The sequence below is a fragment of the Xyrauchen texanus genome, chromosome 29, assembly GCF_025860055.1.
Source record: "Xyrauchen texanus isolate HMW12.3.18 chromosome 29, RBS_HiC_50CHRs, whole genome shotgun sequence".
In the NCBI taxonomy this organism is placed as follows: domain Eukaryota; kingdom Metazoa; phylum Chordata; class Actinopteri; order Cypriniformes; family Catostomidae; genus Xyrauchen; species Xyrauchen texanus.
In genome coordinates this window covers 42,135,703-42,158,468 of record NC_068304.1, presented here as the reverse complement: position 1 = coordinate 42,158,468, position 22,766 = coordinate 42,135,703, and the positions used below count along the sequence as shown (strand labels likewise).

Sequence of the window (22,766 nt, the reverse complement as noted above, 5' to 3'; positions counted from 1 at the left end):
CATTGCACGAGCATTAATACGCATGTAACTCACATGCGTGTGTATGAGTGTGTATCTTTCCTCCAGCAGCAGCATGTGTCGGTCAGCTGCCTGTTAGTGCTGCTGAAATTGAGTTCACATGAGCAGCTGATGGATCACATCGCATTCACAATCAACAGTAACGGCCCAAACCCGTCTCGTGACTCTGCCCCTCTTACATGTCCTTTCTTTTTCACACTGTCCTGAACTAATTCTTTCTCTCTCTCTCTCTCTCTGTGTCTGTCTATCTGTCTGTCTCTCTCCCTCTGTGTCTGTTTGTGTGTCTGTCTCTCTCTCTCTGTCTGTGTGTGTCTGTCTGTCTGTCTGTCTCTCTCCCTCTGTGTGTTTCTCTCTCTCTCTCCCTCTGTCTGTCTGTCTCTCTCTCTCTCTCTCTCTGTGTCTGTCTATCTGTCTGTCTCTCTCCCTCTGTGTCTGTTTGTGTGTCTGTCTCTCTCTCTCTCTCTCCCTCTGTGTGTTTCTCTCACTCTCTCTCTCTGTTTGTGTGTCTCTCTCCCTCTCTCTCTCTTTAAAATTGTCATTGAGGATTGTACATATTCTCGAGTCCAGCACGCACGCACACACACACACACACACACACACGCACAGCACACGCACACGCACACACACACACACACACACACACACACACACGTACACACACACATACACACACACGCGCATACGCACATGCAGTCATGGCTCCAGAGAAGACGGGTAACGGTCTGGACAACTACGCATTTACTGTGAGTAAATTACTCAGTTTTAATGACGAGTCTTACAGCAAGTCTAAAGATTTCTCATGGGAACATGGATTATATGATTATGGGAGTATAACAGGTCTTGTTTTTATGATGTAAAGCTTCCACATTGTTATGTCAATCTGAGGTTATAAGATCCATATAAGACAGCTATAAAAATGTCTCTTTATTGACAAATGTACTACAGGAACATTCAAATCTATAATTATAGATGTTTACATTGTGCAGACCTTCCTGTTATCTCAGACTGGTCATAAGATCTGTACAAATCTATTGTGTGTGTGTTTATCTCTAAGTGCCATAACATTAATATAACAGCGTATCATGCAACTCTAAGTTTCTCTTTTATATAATATTGGTCGCTATAACAGACTTTCTAACACCTTCAATTGTTTTACATCAATACACATTTGATGGTGAATCTTTAGCATTTAGCAGGAATTTTAATCCAATACAACTTGCTATAGAAATCTTAGAGACGTCTCCCTGAGGTTATTGCTCTTTTTCCTTCAGAATCAGTTGAATGAAGAGGAAATTCAATATTTATATGTGCCATGTGAAATGAATTAAATCATGAAAGGTTGTCGATTGAGATATTACTGTAAGTTATTAGGTAATTGTATCTCTCTCCTCGGCTGATTAGCACGACCTCCTCCTTGTCACAGTAATTCATTTATCTTTCCTTTGACTTCAGGGTGATGGTATGGACCGCTTCTGTGAATTGCCAGAGAATAAAAAGGGAAACCATGATTTTTCAGAGGGAGACGGTGACAAACTTGCATATTGTGTCACAGATATTCCACCATGGTACCTTTGCATCATTTTGGGGATTCAAGTGAGTACTGTGTGCAAAACTTCCCATGAAACATGATTGACATGACAAATGGATTATTGATCACTGTATTTACCAGCACCGTTAAATAAACTTGACCAGTTGCGTTATACACAGACTGTGTTCATGCACATGATCATGCCTCTTCTCTTCTCTTCTCTTCTCTTCTCTTCTCTTCTCTTCTCTTCTCTTCTCTTCTCTTCTCTTCTCTTCGACAGCACTGTCTCACAGCATTTGGTGGCATTATCGCCATTCCCCTGATCCTGTCTCAGGGTTTGTGTCTACAGCACGATGGACTCACTCAAAGTCACCTCATCAGCACCATTTTCTTCGTGTCAGGGTTGTGCACTTTACTGCAGGTCACGTTTGGTGTGAGGTACGCTTCCTTACATAATCAATCTGGGGAAAAACAGTGTTATTCACAGGGAACAGATTTTGACGTCAAAACACCGAAACCATGACAAAAATCCAAGGCCAAGGTCGATACTCAGAGGGGGAGGTTATGTAATCATGTGTGGAGAGTCATTGTGATGATGTGTCTGTTAAACTAGTGCAAATGTGTAAAGAATCTGATCATTGGGCCCTGGGTATCTCAGTGAGTATTGATGGTGACTATCACACCTGGAGTCGTGAGTTTGAATCCAGGGCGTGCTGAGTGACTCCACTCAGGTCTCCTTAGCAACCGAATTCTCCTGGTTGCTAGGGAGGGTAGAGTCACATGGGGTATGTGGTGGCTCAGCGGTTCAGGCTCTGGGTCACTGACTGAAAGGTCGGGGGTTCAAGCCCCAGCACCGCCAATATACCACTGTTGGGCCCTTGAGCAAGGCCCTTGACCCTATCTACTCCAGGGGTGCTGTTTCATGGCTGACCCCCAGCTTAGTTGGGATTTGTGAAAAACAACTGCATTTCAATGGCTCGGCACAATGACAATAAAGTTGAATCTTAATCTTAATTAGTGGTTCTCGCTCTCAATGTTAAGTTGTGTGTGGATTGTGGTGAGTATACGAGCCTCCACATGCTGTGAGTATCCGCGGTGTTGTATACAACGAGTCATGTGATAAAATGCGTGGATTGTTTTCTCAACTGTGTTTTACACGGATTATTGCATCAATCTCAAACATCGGTTTATTACAAACCACATGGATCTCAAACTTTCGCCACTAAAAAACAAACAACAACAAACAAGTGCGGTAAGTCATGGCATACACTCATGTTATTTCTTCCTGTATTGCATGTCACATGTTTACAATAGCCTCCTCCATCAGCAGTGAGGGATTCACATGTGATAAATGTAAGGAATTAGTCAGCCTGACGAGTTAGAGATGCGTATCCAAATGCTAGTGGAGGTCAGTGAGAAAAAGAAGCTGGTAGATACTGTTTCAGGTGTGAGTAGTACAGAGAGCAACATACACACTCTGGTTCTGGCTGTAGAGCCCCCGCAGCAGGGCATTTGTGTGACGTCTCGGAGGCATACTCACTCAGCAAAGCGACACCACTCTCCCATTCCTGTTAGGGTTTCCAATCAATTCTCTCCAATCTGTGATGCACCCACTGAGAAACATGTTCAAAGAGCCCTTGTTATTGGCGATTCTATTGTAAGAAATAGAGACTCCAGCCACTATTGTTAAATGCATTTCGGGTGCCAGAGCTTCTGACATCAAATCAAATTTACAAGTGCTGGCTAATACTAAACGTAGATTTTCTAAAATTTTTATTCATGTGGGCACTAACAATGTCCGGCATCACCAGTCAGAGATCACAAAAAAAGAGGTGTGTGAATTTGCAAATTGAAGTCAGACACTGTAATATGCTCTGGTCCCCTCCCTGCTCATCGTGGTGATGAGGTTTATAGTAGATTAGTGTCACTGAATGGCTGGATGTCTACAGAATAAAATAGGATTTATAGACAATTGGAAGAGTTTTTGAAAAAAAAGAGTTTGTTGTTGTATGTTAATTAAGTCCTAGTTGGAATGCAATATCCTCACAGAAACTGATATATGATGTAACAGTGTTCCAGCTCTACTTCATTGGGCCATCTCTTTACATTCCTTACTACAGGCTTTGCAGATTTTAGTTTCTGTCTCCAGGTTGGAAGAAAATGAACCAGACAATGATCAGAGAGTCGCAAAGCTGCTCTAGGGACAGAGCGATATGCATCCTTTATTGCAATGATCCAGTATATTTCTGTCTCTGGTTGGGCATGTAACTGGAGTGGTGGTGGCATAGTGGCTAAAGCACAGGGCTGTTAATCAGAAGGTCGTTGTTTCGAACCCCACGGCCACCACCATTGTGACCTAGAGTAAGACACTTAACTCCAGGTTGCTCCAGGGGGATTGTCCCTGTAATAATTGCACTGTAAGTCGCTTTGGATAAAAGTGTCTGCCAAATGCATAAATGTAAATGTAAATGTAAATGTAATGTGCTGTGTAATGTGCTTGAGCAGACCATCTGGGGGGGTGCGTGCCCTTCCGGCCCCGCCTACTGGCAGGTCTTCCCCACCTTATCGGACCTGGGAGGGAGACAAGGGAGAGAGGGAATGGCCAACATGGAGAGAGAGGAGAAAAAAACATACGCACCGGTTCTCTGATACGCCATAGCCTGGTCCTCGGTGGATTGGAGGCAGTTCTCCGGCCCCTTGTGGACAGAATGCCCCGCCAGGTTTTGGTGGATGGTAGGGATCTCCTCCGCCCCTGGCAGCGTTTCTACCGCTCCAGGTGGTCGGCAGTGAGACCCTCCCCGCCTGTGGACGACGGTCTTCTCTTTGATCCTGCCATGTTTTAGCGGCCAGTAGGGGTCTCCTCTGCCCCTGGCAGTGGCCCGACTCGCGGTCTGCAGTTGTTCCTCCACTTTCAGGCGGCTCAGATCCCCGGTGGATGGCTGCAACTGCTCCTTTGGTGTGGGTGGTAGTGGCGAGGACTCTACTATGGCACATCCCTCCTCCTTCCCGGATTTCGGCACCAATGTAACAGGGTAAAAGGGAAAGGAGGAGGCGAGAAATGGCTTGACAATATAAATAATGTTTAATGATAAATTAAAACATAAGGACAAAGCATAAACACAAATGCATTCAGGTCAGATGCCTGTAGATCTCTCTCTGCCAAACTGCCACCTCCGGCTGCCTTTATCCCTCTCATCGGCTTGATTAGCCTGATTAGGGGCCAAGTTTGCGTCATCACATACTTGGATTTTACACATAAAAAGGACGCTCTTAAGAAAATTTTAAAACAATTTACGCATCAACTTTTTCTCTTTTTTGTTTGATTTCTTTTTTTTTAACCAGGTCTTCATGTTATTCTCCTTTAATCAAAAATAGTTGATTATGTGCAAGAGTGAAGCATATCACAGGAAAACTATCCAAACGTTCAATACAAGAGTTCATTGACCTAGAAATGTATGAATAATGTGGCAATGTTTTCAGCATATCTGGATGTTTTAGTCTGAAACCCAGTTGTGTTCTTCTGCTGGTTGACCTGAATAACTGGCAAAAGACGTCCTGCTTTACTAACAGATCTAATGAATCTTAAAGAAATATTCCAGGTTCAATACAAGTGAAGCTCATTCGGCAGCATTTGTGGCATAATGTTGATTACAACAAACATTGATTTCGACTCATTCCTCCTTTTCTTTAAAAAAAGCACAAATGTGTGTTCCAGTGAGACACTTACAATGGAAGTCAATGGGGCATTTTTGGAGGGTTTAAAGGCAGAAATGTGACGCTTATAATTTTATAAAAAGCACACACTAATTTTTATTGTTAAAACATTATTGAACTGTATTATTTGAACTGTAAAGCTGTTTAAATCATTATTTATTTCAATAATTTTATAGATTCAGGGTTAGGTGTTACATCGTCATGGCAACACAATTGTAAAATTGGATATAACTTCACACAGATGTGGTTATTAAGTGATATAATGACAGTAAAATCATGTTAACACACATATTGTTTATATCTTGTGTCTATACTTTTGAAACAGTATTTGAATGTTTACAGATTAAACCCCATTGACTTGCACTGGAAGTGTCTCACTGGAACACACATTTGTGCTTTTATTAAAGATAACGAGGAACAAGTCGAAATAATTTTTGGGCTAATCAGCATTATGCAACAGATGCTGTTGATTGTGTTTATCTTGTATTGAACCTGGAATAACCCTTTAACAGCATTGGAGATCACTCTGTTAATCAAACGTGATGAATCTAAATTCGACTCTCACTGATGTACAGCAGAAGTTTGTGGCGCTTTGGTCAGATTGATTCCTGCAGAAACTGAAAACCTTAATAGGATTAGGTTGTAATTTTCCATCTGATTAGAATGAAGTTCAGACTTTTAATCCACATTCCTCAGGCATCACAGCTCTTTGTTTAACTTGCACAAGAAAATATTAATACCTCTTAATCCTGTTGGAAATGCATTGTGTAAGTGACCTACAGAACTGTGTTGATGGCAGATTGAAATGTGCTGACTTCACAAAAGAGCCATAAAACAGCTCCAGATCTGAATCCTGATTGGGCAGTAAAGGCATTATAAACAAGATTTCAATCAAGCCACATCACTGTAAATCTTCTCTGTTAATTATCTACAACAGATTGTTTGAGGTACTTGCTACGGGATGGGTTAGTTAAAGATATGGAGGGTTAAGTCACTCCAACCTGGTCTCATTACAAGTCCTAAAAATAGTACAAGGTGGCAAAATATTAATCGTGCAATAAAACGTGAGAAAGAGAAAATAAACGAACCAATGAACTACGTTTATAAGATTTTTCCTACGTGTTACCCCTAACCCTAAATTTAACCATGATTTTAAGTAAGCATCTAACTTTTGTGTACAATGTGTCATGGCTGGCCTGTAAACCACCACAATAAGGGAGATTCCACATTGGGTAACTGCACAAACGTATAATTTATTAAAAAGAAAATGAGTAATTACGTCAAATGAATTGTAACATGTCTGAATCGGGGAGAAAAGGTGAATCAGCACAGGTGAATCAGAACTAATAAATGGAGCCTTCTCGAAAAATGTTACCATAAATGAATGAATGTTACATTTATGTAGTGTTTTATGACACTCAAAGCGCTTTACATACATGAACAGAGGAATCTCCTCAAACACCACCAGTGTGCAGCATCCACCTGGATTATGGGATGGCAGCCATACTGCACCAGTACTCCCACCACACACCAGCTATTGGTGGAGAGAACAGTTATAGAGCCAATTAATGGACGGGGATTATTAGAAGGCCATGATTGAGAAGGGCCAATGGGGGGAATTCGGACAGGACACCAGAGTTACACACCTACTCTTTACGAGAAGTGCCCTGGGATTTTAAATGACCACAGAGAGTCAGGTCCTCGGTTTAACCTCTCATCTTAAGGATGGAAACCATGTTACTTTGAGATAAAGTTTGAGAGTTAATGCCAGAGTTTATATTAAGTCACATGTCCTCAGAACTTAAAGTAACTCCCTTTTAAACACCAACATTTGACCAACTCACTCATTGCTCCTCTCCCCAACCTCTTAAATGTTCCTATCTTCAAGGATACAAAAAACATTTTAGGGAGTTGGATACAAGGCTAGCTAAAATTTGATGCCTGTATTGTATCCATTTGAAATGCTGTTTTTTGATTGGTTGATCTAGTACAATCAAAACTTTCGTTACTGTCTCCTCAAGAAGAATCACTTCTGTTCTCTTTGGATAAAAGCATCTGCTAAATAAATAAATGTCTAAAAGTTGTACGATATGTTATGATTTTCCCCATCTCATATAATGATTATGAATGTTCATGAAACTATGTTGTTTTAAACAGACTGTAACTATTTCCAACATAATAGTTTGAATCTTCAGTAAATAGTTTGAATGATGGAACTGAAAACATCTGAGATCTATTAAATGCAGAAGTCATGTTTTTAATGCATCTCTGTGAGTGCAGACTGTTGGTCACAAGGTTCTTGTCTTTTTTACTGTAGGTTACCCATTCTCCAGGGTGGCACGTTTACTCTTCTAGTACCCACCATGGCTTTTCTGTCAATGCCTGAATGGAGCTGTCCGGCCTGGACACAGAATGCCAGTATGGTGAACACAACCTCACCAGAGTTCATCCACATTTGGCAGAGCCGCATGCAGGTGGTGAGTGTCACTGTATTGTCGTGATGTTGGGAGGACAGTGCGGTGTATGTATATTTGGATGGACAGATAGATGTAAAGATGCTGTTGAACTAGAAGTTTCCCAGATGATCTTATCCGTCTTAACAATCACAAAGTCTTGATTCTGTTGTTATCTCTGCACAGCTTCAAGGGTCCATCATGGTGGGCTCCCTGTTTCAAGTGCTGGTGGGATTCTCGGGTCTCATTGGCCTCTTCATGCGTTTCATTGGCCCTTTGACCATTGCACCAACCATTTCACTCATTGGCCTGTCGCTGTTTGACTCCGCTGGCAAGAACGCAGGAGACCACTGGGGTATCTCTGCCATGTGGGTGCTCCTCACAACAGTACTGACACAACTAACTGGCATAGCACATGCCCATATATTCATACTTAAAATTAATGTTAAAATTCTGTCAACATTTATTCACACCTATGTTGTTCCAAACCCATATTACTTTCTTTCTGCAATAGAACACAGAAAGAGACGTGAGGCAGTATTTACTACTGTGATAAGACCTTTGGGCATGACTTCGACCAAGTGAGAGTGATGATGTTCAACACCTTCTGCCAGATATTATCAATACCTGAATTTTTAGATTATCAAGGATCGGTTGTATTGAGTAATACTTAGACAAAGAAGTATATGACACAGTTGTTAGTACCAAAAAGCCATCAGGATATGTTATACCAGACGGCACATTATAATCCGATAGCGGGACATCGGATCTAATGGCCCGTATCTATTGGCCGGAAATTCGCAGGTAGTGTTACGGAGGCACTCTTCAGAATGATCTCCAGAGTGGGGATCTCCTCACTGATCAGGGCACTACGTTGCCACGCACACTATGCAAACTACACAAATTATTGGGGATTAAATCAATACATACCAGCATTTACCACCCTCAAACGGACAGCTTGGTCAAATTATTTTATCAGACCCTAAAGTATATGAATCGTAAGTTTGTGCACGAAAACGCTCAAAATTAAAAACAAGTGGCTCCAGCCCCTATTATCTGCAGTGCAAGAGGTCCCACAAGCCTCCACGGGGTTCTCATTTGAATTATTGTATGAGCATCGACCGCACAGTATGCTCGACGTCCTATGGGAAAATTGGGAGGCGGAAACTTCAAACAGCAAAAATGAAATTCAATACTTTCTTGACCTGCAAAACGCCACACACTGGGGAAATGAACACAGTCAAGTCAAGTCAAGTCAAGTGGTTTTTATTGTTGTTTCAACCATATACAGTTAGTACAGTACACAGCAAAACGAGACAACGTTCCTCCAGGACCATGGTGCTACATAAAAACAACACAGGACCAACACAGGACCACATGAGACAACACAACGAAATAAAATACCTATATAAAAAAACCTACATATACCTATATAAAGTGCACGTGCAAACATGTGCAAAAAGTACAGGACAGTGCAACAAATTACTGACAATGAACAGGACAATAGACAGTGCAGCGCCGACCAGTACTCAGTAGTGCAAAAAGATGACAGTTTCTAAAATGTAAACATAACATACTATGAGATAATGTTCTATGCACATAGCAGTTATTGAGGTAGCAGACAGTTATAAAGTGACAGTAATTAAAGTGCAACTCAGGACACGTGTGTGTCAAACCAGTCTCTGAGTATTGAGGAGTCTGATGGCTTGGGGAAGAAGCTGTTACACAGTCTGGCCGTGAGGGCCCGAATGCTTCGGTACCTCTTGCCAGACGGGAGGAGGGTAAAGAGTTTGTGTGAGGGGTGTGTGGGGTCGTCCACAATGCTGGTTGCTTTGCGGATACAGTGTTTTTTGTAAATGTCTTTTATGGAGGGAAGAGAGACCCCAATGATCTTCTCAGCTGTCCTCACTATCCTCTGCATGGCTTTGCGGTCCGAAACGGTGCAAGTCCCAAACCAGGCAGTGATGCAGCTGCTCAGGATGCTCTCAATAGTCCCTCTATAGAATGTAGTGAGGATGGGGGTTGGGAGATGTGCTTTCCTCAGCCTTCGAAGAAAGTAGAGACGCTGCTGGGCTTTCTTGGTGATAGAGCTGGTGTTGAGGGACCAGGTGAGGTTCTCCGCCAAGTGAACACCAAGGAATTTGGTGCTTTTGACGATCTCCACAGAGGAGCCGTCGATGTTCATTGGAGTGTGTTCACCTTGTGCTCTCCTAAAGTCAACAACCATCTCTTTTGTTTTGTCGACATTCAGGGACAGGTTGTTGGCTCTATACCAGTTCGTCAGCCGCTGCACCTCCTCTCTGTATGCTGACTCGTCGTTCTTGCTGATGAGACCCACCACGGTCGTGTCATCGGCGAACTTAATGATGTGATTCGAGCTGTGCATTGCTGCACAGTCGTGAGTGAGCAGAGTGAACAGCAGTGGACTGAGCACACAGCCCTGGGGGGCCCCAGTGCTCAGTGTGGTGGTGGTGGAGATGCTGTTCCCGATCCGGACTGACTGAGGTCTCCCAGTCAGGAAGTCCAGCATCCAGTTGCAGAGGGAGGTGTCCAGGCCCAGCAGGTTCAGCTTTCCAATCAGGTGCTGGGGAATGATTGTGTTGAATGCTGAGCTGAAATCTATGAACAGCATTCGAACGTATGAGTCCTTATTGTCTAGGTGGGTGAGGGCCAGATGGAGGGTTGTGGTGATGGCATCGTCCGTTGAACAGTTTGAACGATACGCAAACTGCAGTGGGTCTAGTGATGGGGGCAGCTGGGTCTTAATCTGCCTCATGACGAGCCTCTCGAAGCACTTCATGATGATGGGTGAGCACTCTGCCAGGAATGTTGTCTGGTCCAGCAGCCTTCCGTGGGTTGACTCTACGTAGAGTTTTCCTCACATCTGCCGTGGTAAGACAGAGCACCTGGTCGTTGGGAGGAGGGGTGGAATTCCTCGCCATCACGTCGTTCTGCACTTCAAACCGAGCGTAGAAGTTGTTCAGCGCATCTGGAAGGGAGGCATCTTTGTCACAGGCAACTGATGTTGTCCTGTAGTTGGTGATGGCCTGGATGCCCTGCCACATGCGCCGCGTGTCACCGCTGTCCTGGAAGTGACTGTGGATTCTCTGGGCGTGTGCGTGCTTTGCCTCTCTGATTGCCCGTGACAGATTGCCCTAGCTGATCTTAGGGCTGCCTTATCGCCTGCTCTGAAGGTGGAGTCTCGGGACCTCAGCAGCGTGCGCACCTCCGCAGTCATCCACGGCTTCTGGTTGGAGCGTGTGGTGATGGTCTTGGAGAAAGTGACATCATCAATGCACTTGCTGATGTAGCTGGTCACTGATGCTGTGTATTCCTCCAAGTTGGTAGAATCGCCATATGTTGCAGCCTCCCTGAACATGTGCCAGTCAGTACACTCAAAACAGTCCTGAAGAGCAGAGATGGCTCCTGCTGGCCAGGTTTTCACCTGCTTCTGAAGCGGTTTTGTGCATCTGACGAGCGGTCTGTATGCTGGAATTAACATAACAGAGATGTGGTCTGAGTAGCCGAGGTGGGGCGGGGCTCCGCCGTGCAGCGCCTGGTATGTTTGTGTAAACAAATCAAGCGCGTTCGCCCCTCTCGTTGCGAAGTCCACATACTGATGGAATTTAGGGAGCACTGTCTTGAGATTTGCATGGTTGAAATCTCCGGCGACAATAAACAGTCCGTCGGGGTGAGCGTTCTGCAGTTCGCTCATAGCCCCATACAGTTCACAGAGCGCTTCCTTAGCGTTAGCGCTGGGGGGAATGTAAACTCCGGTTATGCAAACAGTGGTGAATTCCCGTGGTAGATAAAAAGGTCTGCATCTAACAGTCACAAGCTCCAACAGTGATGAACAGTAACTAGAGACTAGCATAGAGTTCTTGCACCATTCCGTGTTGATGTAAACACACAAGCCACCACCGCGAGTCTTACCGCAGAGAGCTGTATTTCTGTCAGCACGAAACGAGGCGAGCCCGTCTAGCTGAATGGCGGCATCCGGAACTCTGTCGCTGAGCCACGTGTCCGTGAAAACAAAGACGCAGCAGTCTCTAAACTCACGCTGCGTAGCCTGCTGGAGTCGGATATAGTCCAGTTTATTGTCCAGGGAGCAAACATTTGAGAGCAGGATAGACGGGAGAGCCAGCCGGCTAGGGTTTGTTTTAGCCTAGCATGGACCCCGCCCTCTTTCCGCGCTTCCGCTTTCGCACACCGCTTACGACGTCCTCTCCCCGGCCACCGGCATCAGGCGACGCCGAGGGCTGGAGGCCTGGTCTCCGCAGCAAGACGAGTACGCGTAGCGCCTCCTGCAGGTCATCATGCAGCTTGGTTTTTGCATGAGTCTTATATTTCAGTAGTGTCTGGCGATGGTAGACACGAACACCGGTTGCTCCGATGTCCATGTGTTGCAAAAGTCGGGCTTTTTTAACAAAAATAGCACCATTGTGGATCCGGAGTGGCCGCTGCGTGCTACCGCGCCGCCATCCAGCAATGTTGTTTCCATCCAGGAAAATGTACTCCAGGTTCAAGAATGTCAAAGCCGGGGTACTTGACTATGAGAATTTACATCTGGAGATAAAGTCCTTGTATTGCTCCCCACATCGATCTCTAAATTACTCGCCATTGTGGCAAGGACCTTTTGAGGTCACGTGGTGATTTGGGGAAATCGATTATGAGGTGAAACGAATGGATAGAGTTGGAGCTCGTCAGATTTACCACCTCAACCTCCTAAAACCATGGAGAGAGGCAGTTCCCGTAACTTTGGCAATGGTGGATCCAGAGAGGGAGGAGCTCGGGCCGGAGGTGAACTTAAAAGTCACCGATCGTGTCACCCCGGTCACTTGTGGAGACCACTTCTCACCATCCCAAGTCACGGAGGTTGCAGGTCGCAAGGAAAGTTTTCCGACATGTTCTTGCCTCTCCCAAATCTCATTGAGTATCAAAACCCCCAAAATGACCCCAGGGGTAGTGGTACACAATCGCCCCTGCTGATTACCCGAGCACAAAAAAGAAGTGGTTCGGGAAGAATTAAAGGCCATACTGGATATGTGATGGGCCGGATGGGCCTCTGCCTTTGTCGGGAGATGGGGGTATGTGGGGATGGGGGCTAGACCCCGAAGCCGCCACCAGGCGCCGCCATTTGCGCCATTTAGAATTTCAGCCGCCGCCAGCCAATAATTTCGTAAGCCAAATTGAACCGCCATCTGATAAAGTTTGGCTGAGCCGGCTAGAATTATTTGCCTCAAATATTAATTCTATCACATAGAGACATAAACACACGAAATATATAAACAATACACAAGATCTATTTTCCCACTGGATTCATAACAGCACAGTCTTGTGCTCGTTGCTACGATACACAGACTCACAGTGAATTGACGACCAATTAAAATTGCTCATTTTCCGTACAGAAGAAGCGATGCATGTTGCACTGAGGTGAAATGGCGGAAAGAAGCAAGCAAGGTAATTTTGATCTCACTTCTCACATACTTTCCTAATTCCTACTTACTTTTTTTTTTTAACTTAGGCCTACCCAGACTTTTGTTAAATCTTCAGGGCACGGTTGCACAAACACCTGAATCAAAGATTGATGTTATGAACCAAATATTCTGGAACGGAGAGATTTATAGCACTGAACGTGATATTACTGCAGTAACAAACTACCGTTTCCACATTGCTAATTCACGACGCATGCTTCAGTGTACATTGAAGTGAAATGTGCAAAACTTTGTCCAAAATAATACTGATAACAGTGTGTGTTTATATTAAGGTGTTAGGGGTATAACAGTCATGACCCAGACCAGATATGGAGAAAGAAGACCAGGAGTCGAGAAGTTCAATTAAAGAATAAAAAATTTACTGAAGTATAGTCGGCAAAGTCTCACGAGGAGATCGAAAGCCAACTCGTACCTTACACAAAATCTTACATCAATTATACCATTTGCAAGGACGTACATTCCATTATTTTACTCCTGATTGGCTAAAAGTCCATAAAGTCACAACATATAGACAGCTATGCGGCCTATCAACATTAATCAGCGCACTTGTCGTCCGAGCCCGAGATTTACATCTGAAGTGACCTCGCAGATGGTCACGGGGTGTCTTCGAGTCGGCCTGGTGTGCATCCCTGGGTTCAAAACCTGGGTAGAAGGTCAAACGCACACACAAAACACTGACGAACGACAGTTCTTCTCTGGGCACAAGAGAGCCAGAGCACACATTATCAGGCCATTTAAACCAAAACAGAGAGATAAAATATTCACTCCTCGGGCAGAGGAGAGGGGTAGAAATAACATACATTTCTTCCCTAAAGAAATAATAAGAGAAAATCACACTTCTACTATTCAGGTATTATTACATAGGACTTTAAACCATATAATTAGTCATGGAAAGGTAACAATCAAACACAGAATACATCTGGAACCTATGTTTAACGCATTCTCCCTGCCCCCTCCCTTGAGAGGCTGGAGAGCATCACAGATAAGCTTATCCCCAAAAGACCTTCAGCCTACGTGCAGGACAGAGAGAAAGACTCTGGAATGTTCCTAAAAGAGACTAGTTAGCATTCAGCACACATATGATTCAAAGTATATTTCAGTTATGCATAAGAAAATAGAATTGATTATGTGATCATGCATATAGTTAATTCATCACTTTATTAAAGAAGTTAAGCAACAGAATACAGATAGATATTGATATAAAAGGATATATATATATATATATGTATTGATATATCTGAAGAGACAAGGGATTTTGACCCTCACCCTTCAAAGGCGAGACACGGCAGGCAAAAACATCGGGTTTTTTTTACTGTTCAATTTTGAGATTTTTGGATATTTGTCTTCAATAACATGTCTTCTTTCAGACTTGTGGTGAAAAAAAGTCCAAAATACACATTTAGGTCTTTATTTTACTACACTTCGTCTGTTTGCGTCTGTAGATTTCTCATAAATTCAACAAAAGTTTGCGTTCTTAATCAACATACTTCTCCGCGATCTCTGCCGTCACCTTCTCATCACAGTATTGCATTTTGTAGATATATAGTGTAAGCCATGCATTGCTTGGAAATATTGAGATCTAGTAAATCAGTATAACATAGACATCTGTAGACATGAAGTGGCAGCTTCAGCCATTTGCAGCTATGAAAAGTTTGGCGGCTGCAGCAGCCATTTAGGTTTTGGCTGAGCCGGCTAGCCAGCCAATAACTTCATCAGCCAGCCATTATTCTCAAAACAAATAGCTTCGGGCTCTAATGGGGCGTGGCTGAGTGATTCTGTACAGAGCGAGGCCAAGAGAGGAAGAGCGGTAAAGATTGACACATGTAGGAAATGATCTCTAACAACTGTTTTGTGTTGCAATGAGAGCTGGAGAGGGATAAAAGAGCAATCCAGACCACCGGAGGGGAGGGAGAGAGAAACGCACACTGCAGTGATCGTGTGTGTGTTCATTTACGCTGTGCTGAAAAGCAAATTGTTATGTTACGCTGAAAAGAGTATTAAATATATACTTATGTTGGATTGTTTATCTGGCTCCCACTTCCTCCTTCTCGAGAGAGAGATAGTGATTGGTCACATTTTGTGTATTGCTGCTTTTTATTTGTAATTTTTATTAAGTTATTTAAGATAGGGTGTTTTCTAGTTAATTAGTACATTTCAAGCATACATTTATGTTTACATTTATTGTTTTCACCCTATTTGTTTAACCCTTATGAAAATAAACAAATATTTTACTATTGTTTTACTATTGTTTTAGTAATCATGACAGTTGATGGCAAGTTTTTTGTTTGTTTGGTTTTTTTTTGGCAATTTTGATACAGTTTACCATGGTTTTACAATATTTATTATTATTGTACAATTGTAGTAACCATGACTGTATGGTTAATTTTGTGCAACTATCTGGTGATATTATTGAATTCTGCTATCATAACTGATTGTATAATTAAATAATATCATCATCATGTAGTTTAATAATATGTGTTAGTAGTTTGTAATGTAGCTAACTATTTTTAACTGTAGTTGAACTACTTTAAATTATGAGGAGCTTGTTGCTTAAGAAGTTGCAGTTTCTAAGAATATTCAGCAAAAGTGGCCACATTGACTTTCATTGTATGGAAAAAAAAGATACTTTAAAAGATTAATGGCGACTGAGACTTAAACATCAAATTTTTCGAGTTCCACAGAAGACAAAAAGTAATAAAAGGTTGGGTGAATAAATGATGACAGAATGTTTATATCTGGGTGAACTATCCATTCAATATTCATGTTTGGTATAATCTGTAGACCGTTAAACTAAAGAGGCTATGCTCTATTTCTCCAATCCTCCACAGGACAACATGTTTAATAGTGATATTCTCGCAGTATCTCAGGCATATCACCATACCCTTCCCCTCATACAGCCGAGACAAGAAGTTCCACATCAGCAGGATGTACATATTTCAGATTCTGCCTGTAAGTCATTGCATTTCTACAGCTGTTTCTGGAATAACTTCATTCTTCTGAAGCGTTGTGTTTTGGTGTGATTCTTCAGGTCCTGCTGGGAATCACTCTGTCGTGGCTGATTTGCTACATCTTGACCATCTACAATGTCCTGTCATCAGACCCTGAGCAGTATGGTCATCTGGCACGGACTGATGTTAAACGAGATGTGACGGGCAGAGCGCCTTGGTTCAGATTTCCCTACCCAGGTATTTCAACCAACACAATTAACATAAAGTGCATGCTCATGTGTAGCGCATTTCTTATTAGCAACTTTACAGAAGATAAAACTGTAATGTCTATAAAGAGTCATCATTGTGTAATTTGATAAAATACGTTGTGAAACTTGTTTAAAAATAAGTGATTAAATAATAATTGTATAAATAACCCCAGTGAGCAAGCCAAAGGCGACTGCGTTAATTAATGAAGAAAAATAATCTTGGGTGAAACCAGACTCACTGTGGGGGCCAGTTCCCCTCTGACTAACCCCACCCTAACCCTAAACCAGACTCACTGTGGGGGCCAGTTCCCCTCTGACTAACCCCACCCTAACCCTAAACCAGACTCACTGTGGGGGCCAGTTCCCCTCTGACTAACCCCACCCTAACCCTAAACCAGACCCACTGTGGGGGCCAGTTCCCCTCTGACTAACCCCACCCTAACCCTAAACCAGACTCACTGTGGGGGCCAGTTCCCCTGTGACTAACCCCACCCTAACCCTAAACCAGACTCACTGTGGGGGCCGGTTCCCCTCTGACTAACCCCAACCTAACCCTAAACCAGACTCACTGTGGGGGCCGGTTCCCCTCTGACCAACCCCACCCTAACCCTAAACCAGACTCACTGTGGGGGCCGGTTCCCCTCTGACCAACCCCACCCTAACCCTAAACCAGACTCCCTGTGGGGACCAGTTCCCCTCTGACTAACCCCACCCTAACCCTAAACCAGACTCACTGTGGGGACCAGTTCCCCTCTGACTAACCCCACCCTAACCCTAAACCAGACTCACTGTGGGCGCCAGTTCCCCTCTGACTAACCCCACCCTAACCCTAAACCAGACTCACTGTGGGGGCCAGTTCCCCTCTGACTAACCCCACCCTAACCCTAAACCAGACCAACTGTGGGGGCCAGTTCCCCTCTGACTAACCCCACCCTAACCCTAAACCAGACTCACTGTGGGGGCCAGTCCCCCTCTGACCAACCCCACCCTAACCCTAAACCAGACCCACTGTGGGGGCCAGTTCCCCTCTGACTAACCCCACCCTAACCCTAAACCAGACTCACTGTGGGGGCCTGTTCCCCTCTGGCTAACCCCACCCTAACCCTAAACCAGACTCACTGTGGGGGCCTGTTCCCCTCTGGCTAACCCCACCCTAACCCTAAACCAGACTCACTGTGGGGGCCTGTTCCCCTCTGGCTAACCCCACCCTAACCCTAAACCTAACATCATGAATATAATGTAAATATTACTTATGTATAGTTAAAATCATGGTTTAAAATTATTAAACTAATTAAGTGTTAAGGGCCAGTGTTTAAACATCGATTGTGTTTGAACTGTAAGATTAATGATTAATGTCTTTGAAGTCCATACTTGATTAACTGCAGAAGTTCACATAGATGCAATTGTCCTTGTTAATTGGCTGATGAAGGCTTTTGTTGGCAATAGTTAGTCTATATATTCCATTATAAGATCGTAGTCCATCAATAGACCGAGGTGATGCAGGCAGAGATCAGGGATGTGAAACTCAGTTCAAGCTGGAGGTAATTTCGGTGAGGTTCTGTCGGGTCCATCCTAAATCCAAGGTTCAGACAATGGCATATGAAGTATCCCATGTCTTATGGTTGGAGTTCATCAACCTGTTACATGTCTGATATAATCATAAGACTTCTGAATAGAGTTAAAACTGGTTTTGTTAATAGCTGAAAAAGCTACATATATTCATTCAGAAAGTATTCAGACCCTTCATTTTTTTTCTTCACATTTTATTGTTGCTGCTAAAATGCTTAAAAGAAAAAGATATCACATCAATCTACACTCCATACCCCATAATGACAAAGCAAAAAACAGATTTTGATAGCTTTGAAAATTAATTAAAAACAAAAAAATGAAATATCACATTGACATAAGTATTCAGACCCTTAACTCAGTGCTCAGTTGAAGCACCTTTGGCAGCGATTACAGCCTCAAGTCTTTTTTGGGTATGATGCAACTAGCTTTGCACACATGGATTTGGGGATTTTCTGCCATTCTTCTCAGCAGATCCTCTCAAGCTCTGTCAGGTTGGATGGAGACCGTCGGTGGAGAGCCATTTTCAGGTCTCTCTAGAGATGTTCGATTGGGTTCAAGGACATTCACAGAGTTGTCCCAAAGCCACTCTTGCGTTGTCTTGGCTGTGTGCTTTGGGTCATTGTCCTGTTGGAAGGTGAACCTTCCCACCAGTCTGAGGTCCTGAGTGCTCCGGACCAGGTGATCATTAAGGATATCTCTGTATTTTGCTGCATTCAAATTTCCTTCAACCCTGACCAGTCCCCAGTCCCTGCTGCTGAAAAACACCCCCACAGCATGATGCTGCCACCACCATGCTTCACCGCTGGGATGGTATTGCACTTGTGATGAGCGGTGCCTGGCTTCCTCCAGACATGACGCTTGGAATTGAGGCCAAACAGTTCAATCTTCATTTCATCAGACCAGATCTTGTTTCTCAGTGTCTGGGAGTCATTTAGGTGCTTCTTAGTGTGTCTTGCACTGAGGAGAGGCGTTTGTCTGGCCACTCTGCCATAAAGCCCAGATCAGTGAAGTGTTGCAGTGATGGTCGTCCTTCTGCAAGTTTCTCCCATCTCCACACATGATCTCTGGAGCTCAACCAGACTGCTCAATCTTGCCTAGGCCCTTCTCCCCCAGTTGCTCAGTTTGGCCGGGCGGCCAGCTCTAGGAGTCCTGTTTGTTCCAAACTTCTTACATTTAAGGATTATGGAGGCTACTGTGTTCTTGGGAACCTTCAATGCAACCCAGATCTGCGCCTCGACACAATCCTTTCACCTCATGATTTGGTTTTTGTTCTGATATGCATTTACAGTTGAGACCTTATATAGACAGGTGTGTGCCGTTCCAAATCCAAAATTTGTATAAGACAATATTCCAAAGTGTCATAGCAAAGGACCTGAATACTTTTGATATTTCAGTTTTTTTCTTTTTAATAAAATTTCTAATTTATAAAATATCTGTTTTTTGCATTACATTTACATTTATGCATTTGGCAGACGCTTTTATCCAAAGCGACTTACAGTGCACTTATTACAGGGACAATCCCCCCGGAGCAACCTGGAGTTAAGTGCCTTGCTCAAGGACACAATGGTGGTGACTGTGGGGTTAGAACCTGTGACCTTCTGATTAACAGCCCTGTGCTTTAGCCACTACGCCACCACCACTCACCACTTTTTGCTTTGTCATTATGGGGTATAGAGTGTAGATTGATATGAAAAAAAATGAAGGGGTCTGAATACTTTCTGAATGTATGGTATTTCTTCACTGAAAACAAAAGATAGCCCTTTATAATAACTTCTATCAACATAAACAAGCGTTATTAGATCATATAATGTTTAAAACATCATTAAAACTGCATCGCTGGTCATTTCACCATTGAAAGCAACCAAACACCAACACGCTAAAACACTCAGTGTCTTCACAACTGCATAGCAACACCCTAGCAACCACCTATAACACTGTAGTATCATGGCAGTGAGTTATTTGCACAGGCAAGCACCATTGTAAAATGTTAACATCTACTTATTGTTGTATTTTCAGGTCAATGGGGTGTGCCATCTGTGAGTCTGGGAGGGGTTTTCGGGATCCTGGCAGGGGTCATATCCTCGATGATTGAGTCAGTGGGTGATTATCACGCCTGTGCCCGGTTATCAGGTGCCCCTCCACCACCCAGACATGCCATCAACAGGGGCATTGGCATTGAAGGCATTGGCTGTCTGCTGGCAGGTGCTTGGGGCACCGGCAATGGAACCACCTCCTACAGCGAGAATGTCGGAGCGTTGGGAATCACCAAGGTACAAGCTCTCACAAAAATGACATCCGCTTACTAATAAATTATCCAGTTACTTCACATTTAATCAGCTTTCACAATGATTGTGTAAGATTAATACTGTATTATTGTGTACTGTACACATCTGATGTAATTAGAAGTCAAGATGCAATATTATAATGGTTCTAAAGGCCTGTCAAATAGTTGTACCAAATTAAATAACATTAACTGAGAGAAACATTCCCGCTCTGCAGGTCGGCAGTCGCATGGTGATTGTGGCCAGCGGGTTTATAATGATCATTATGGGAGTGTTTGGGAAAATTGGAGCCATATTCAGCACAATACCGACTCCTGTGATTGGAGGGATGTTTTTGGTCATGTTCGGGGTCATCACTGCAGCAGGAGTTTCAAACCTACAGGTACATTTCCCTGTAACAAAAGAAAATGCACAAAAACACAAGCAATGTGAGCTCACTCCCCTAACATGTCCTCATATTTGCCCTGCTTTCTCTATTAATAGTATGCTGACATGAACTCTTCACGCAACATCTTCATCTTCGGATTCTCCATGTTCTCTGGGCTCGTGATTCCCAACTGGGTACTGAAAAATCCCACAGCCACAGGTATACAGTATAACAATCAGCTGAAGAGAAACGAAATATTAGCTTCAAACACAAACATAACGTCCTCCGCTCTCACTGTCTTACAGGTGTTGTGGAACTGGATCAGGTGCTTCAAGTTCTTCTCACAACCAGTATGTTTGTTGGAGGATTCTTTGGATTTCTCCTTGATAACACGATCCCTGGTGAGTTATTATGTGTGTACAATAAACTGAATCAAAACACTTTGTAAATGAATGAAAGAGAGTTATCAGCCATTTAATGTTCTCACAGGAACAAAGCGTGAACGGGGCATCGTCGCGTGGAACAGGGCTCACCAAAACGAGTCTGAGAACACGTTGGAAAGTGACGATGTGTACGGGCTACCCTGCAGAATAACTGCCCATTTCTCGACTTTCTCCTGGACCAAATATTTGCCTTTCTGCCCTTCACACAAACACCCCTCACGGGATGACACGCCGTCCAGCTTGGAGTCTTTGGAAATGAAAAAGGAGCCGAACAAAGATGATTCCCACATCATAGATGGGGTGGCGTTATAGTCTGTGATGAGTACTTGTGTTCATCTCTGTAGGGGTGATGTAGAAAAGCCTCCTTTGACTCCTGAATCACCTGCTGAGGTGTAATGACTCACTGAACTAATATCAGTACAGTTCAAACACATATCGCTCTATTTTCATGTGTATGAACACTGGATACAGCACAGTACTTCATTGTCTGTAAACATACTGTTAATAAGTACCATTTTAATGTTTAATGTTATTTGATGTTAATCTTGTTAATGGTGCCTTTAGGGGTGAAATAAGGAAGTGCTTCATTTAATAACAGAAAACAATGGCAAACTTTATCTAATCACCATGTTTTTATGTCTCGTGTTTTCCTATGTTAAAATGCTCATTTCATTTTAAAATGAAAGATTATATAGCTGACATATTGTACCTATATTTTAAGTTTTGTTGACATTGTTTTATTATAAACCTAAAATCCACAAAATAAATATTCTCATTTCTCATTTGGCTATTATTTGCTTTAATGACAGTAGCTATTTTCTTCAGTTTGTTTCAAGTTTATTAAAGAACAATAAAAAAAGTTAAATCTGTGACCTCTCATCTCATTGTTTACAATATACACATCTCTATGAAGATTTAGTGTTTCAGAGATTATCCCTCAATCTTTCAGATAATACTAATAATAAATGAGGGCTTGTAATGAGTATTATGGCATTGAAGAGACTGTTGAAAGACCGTCTGTGGGGTCACAGACACTAATCGGTCAATATAATTTGCTCAAAGTATTCTGAGATCAACGACACACGGGAACAGAGCCGAAGTCAATGGAAGCACCTCTGGCAGCGTCTTCAGCATGCCCGTCTGACACAGAGATGCCAATCCTCATCCAGTGTGAAGAAACGACCTCTCTCATTAAGTCCTAAAGCACATCTTTAGGACTTAATGAGGCTGGTCATATTTACTTGATTGCAGTCAAGTTTATTTAAGGGTTAATTCACCACAACACACCATTTGTCTATTAAACTGGCATTGTGTGTTGGTGACAGCTGGCATCGAAAATGTCTTGAATGATATTAAGACACCACATAGAGAAAACATAGAGACAAATGAAAGGAAATACACCTAATAATTGTTTCTAACAGCATAATTTCACCTTTTCTGATTAAAACATGTTGAATGACAACAAAAGCAGACAGTGTAAACACTCGTCACCATGAAAGCGGTTGTTTTACTCCAGCAGATGGCACTAACAGACAACAGAGTGTGTACTAGAACTCATCAATGCATATCTTCCATTTCATGTATTGGTTTACTGAACAATACAACATTGTACGGCTTTAATTCTATTATTTTTTGCATCTGTGTTTCAGATAAGCTTATAAAAGTGTTATGCATTGGCCAGTAAGGTTTTCCTATATATGT

At 43.0% G+C, this 22,766-nt stretch overlaps 1 protein-coding gene across 1 annotated transcript; it reads left to right on the top strand.

The window, feature by feature from the left end:
* Window positions 1-361: 361 nt before the first annotated feature.
* Window positions 362-21,848, top strand: LOC127622747 (solute carrier family 23 member 1-like). Its single transcript, XM_052096819.1, has 12 exons — window positions 362-761; window positions 1,471-1,611; window positions 1,827-1,984; window positions 7,578-7,737; window positions 7,900-8,081; window positions 16,037-16,157; window positions 16,237-16,393; window positions 19,990-20,243; window positions 20,473-20,637; window positions 20,739-20,841; window positions 20,928-21,023; window positions 21,112-21,848. The coding sequence occupies exons 1-12, from the start codon at window positions 714-716 to the stop codon at window positions 21,375-21,377; spliced, it is 1,851 nt and encodes a 616-aa protein (XP_051952779.1). The 5' UTR covers window positions 362-713; the 3' UTR covers window positions 21,378-21,848.
* Window positions 21,849-22,766: the final 918 nt, after the last annotated feature.

What these genes read in the sequence shown, in the direction of transcription:
- LOC127622747 (XM_052096819.1), top strand. Translation starts at nt 714, where the DNA reads ATGGCTCCAGAGAAGACGGGTAACGGTCTGGACAACTACGCATTTACT. An exon ending in GGCAGAGCCGCATGCAGGTG is followed by an intron (nt 7,738 to 7,899) that starts GTGAGTGTCACT and finishes ATCTCTGCACAG; the next exon opens with CTTCAAGGGTCCATCATGGT. An exon ending in GTTCAGATTTCCCTACCCAG is followed by an intron (nt 16,394 to 19,989) that starts GTATTTCAACCA and finishes TTGTATTTTCAG; the next exon opens with GTCAATGGGGTGTGCCATCT.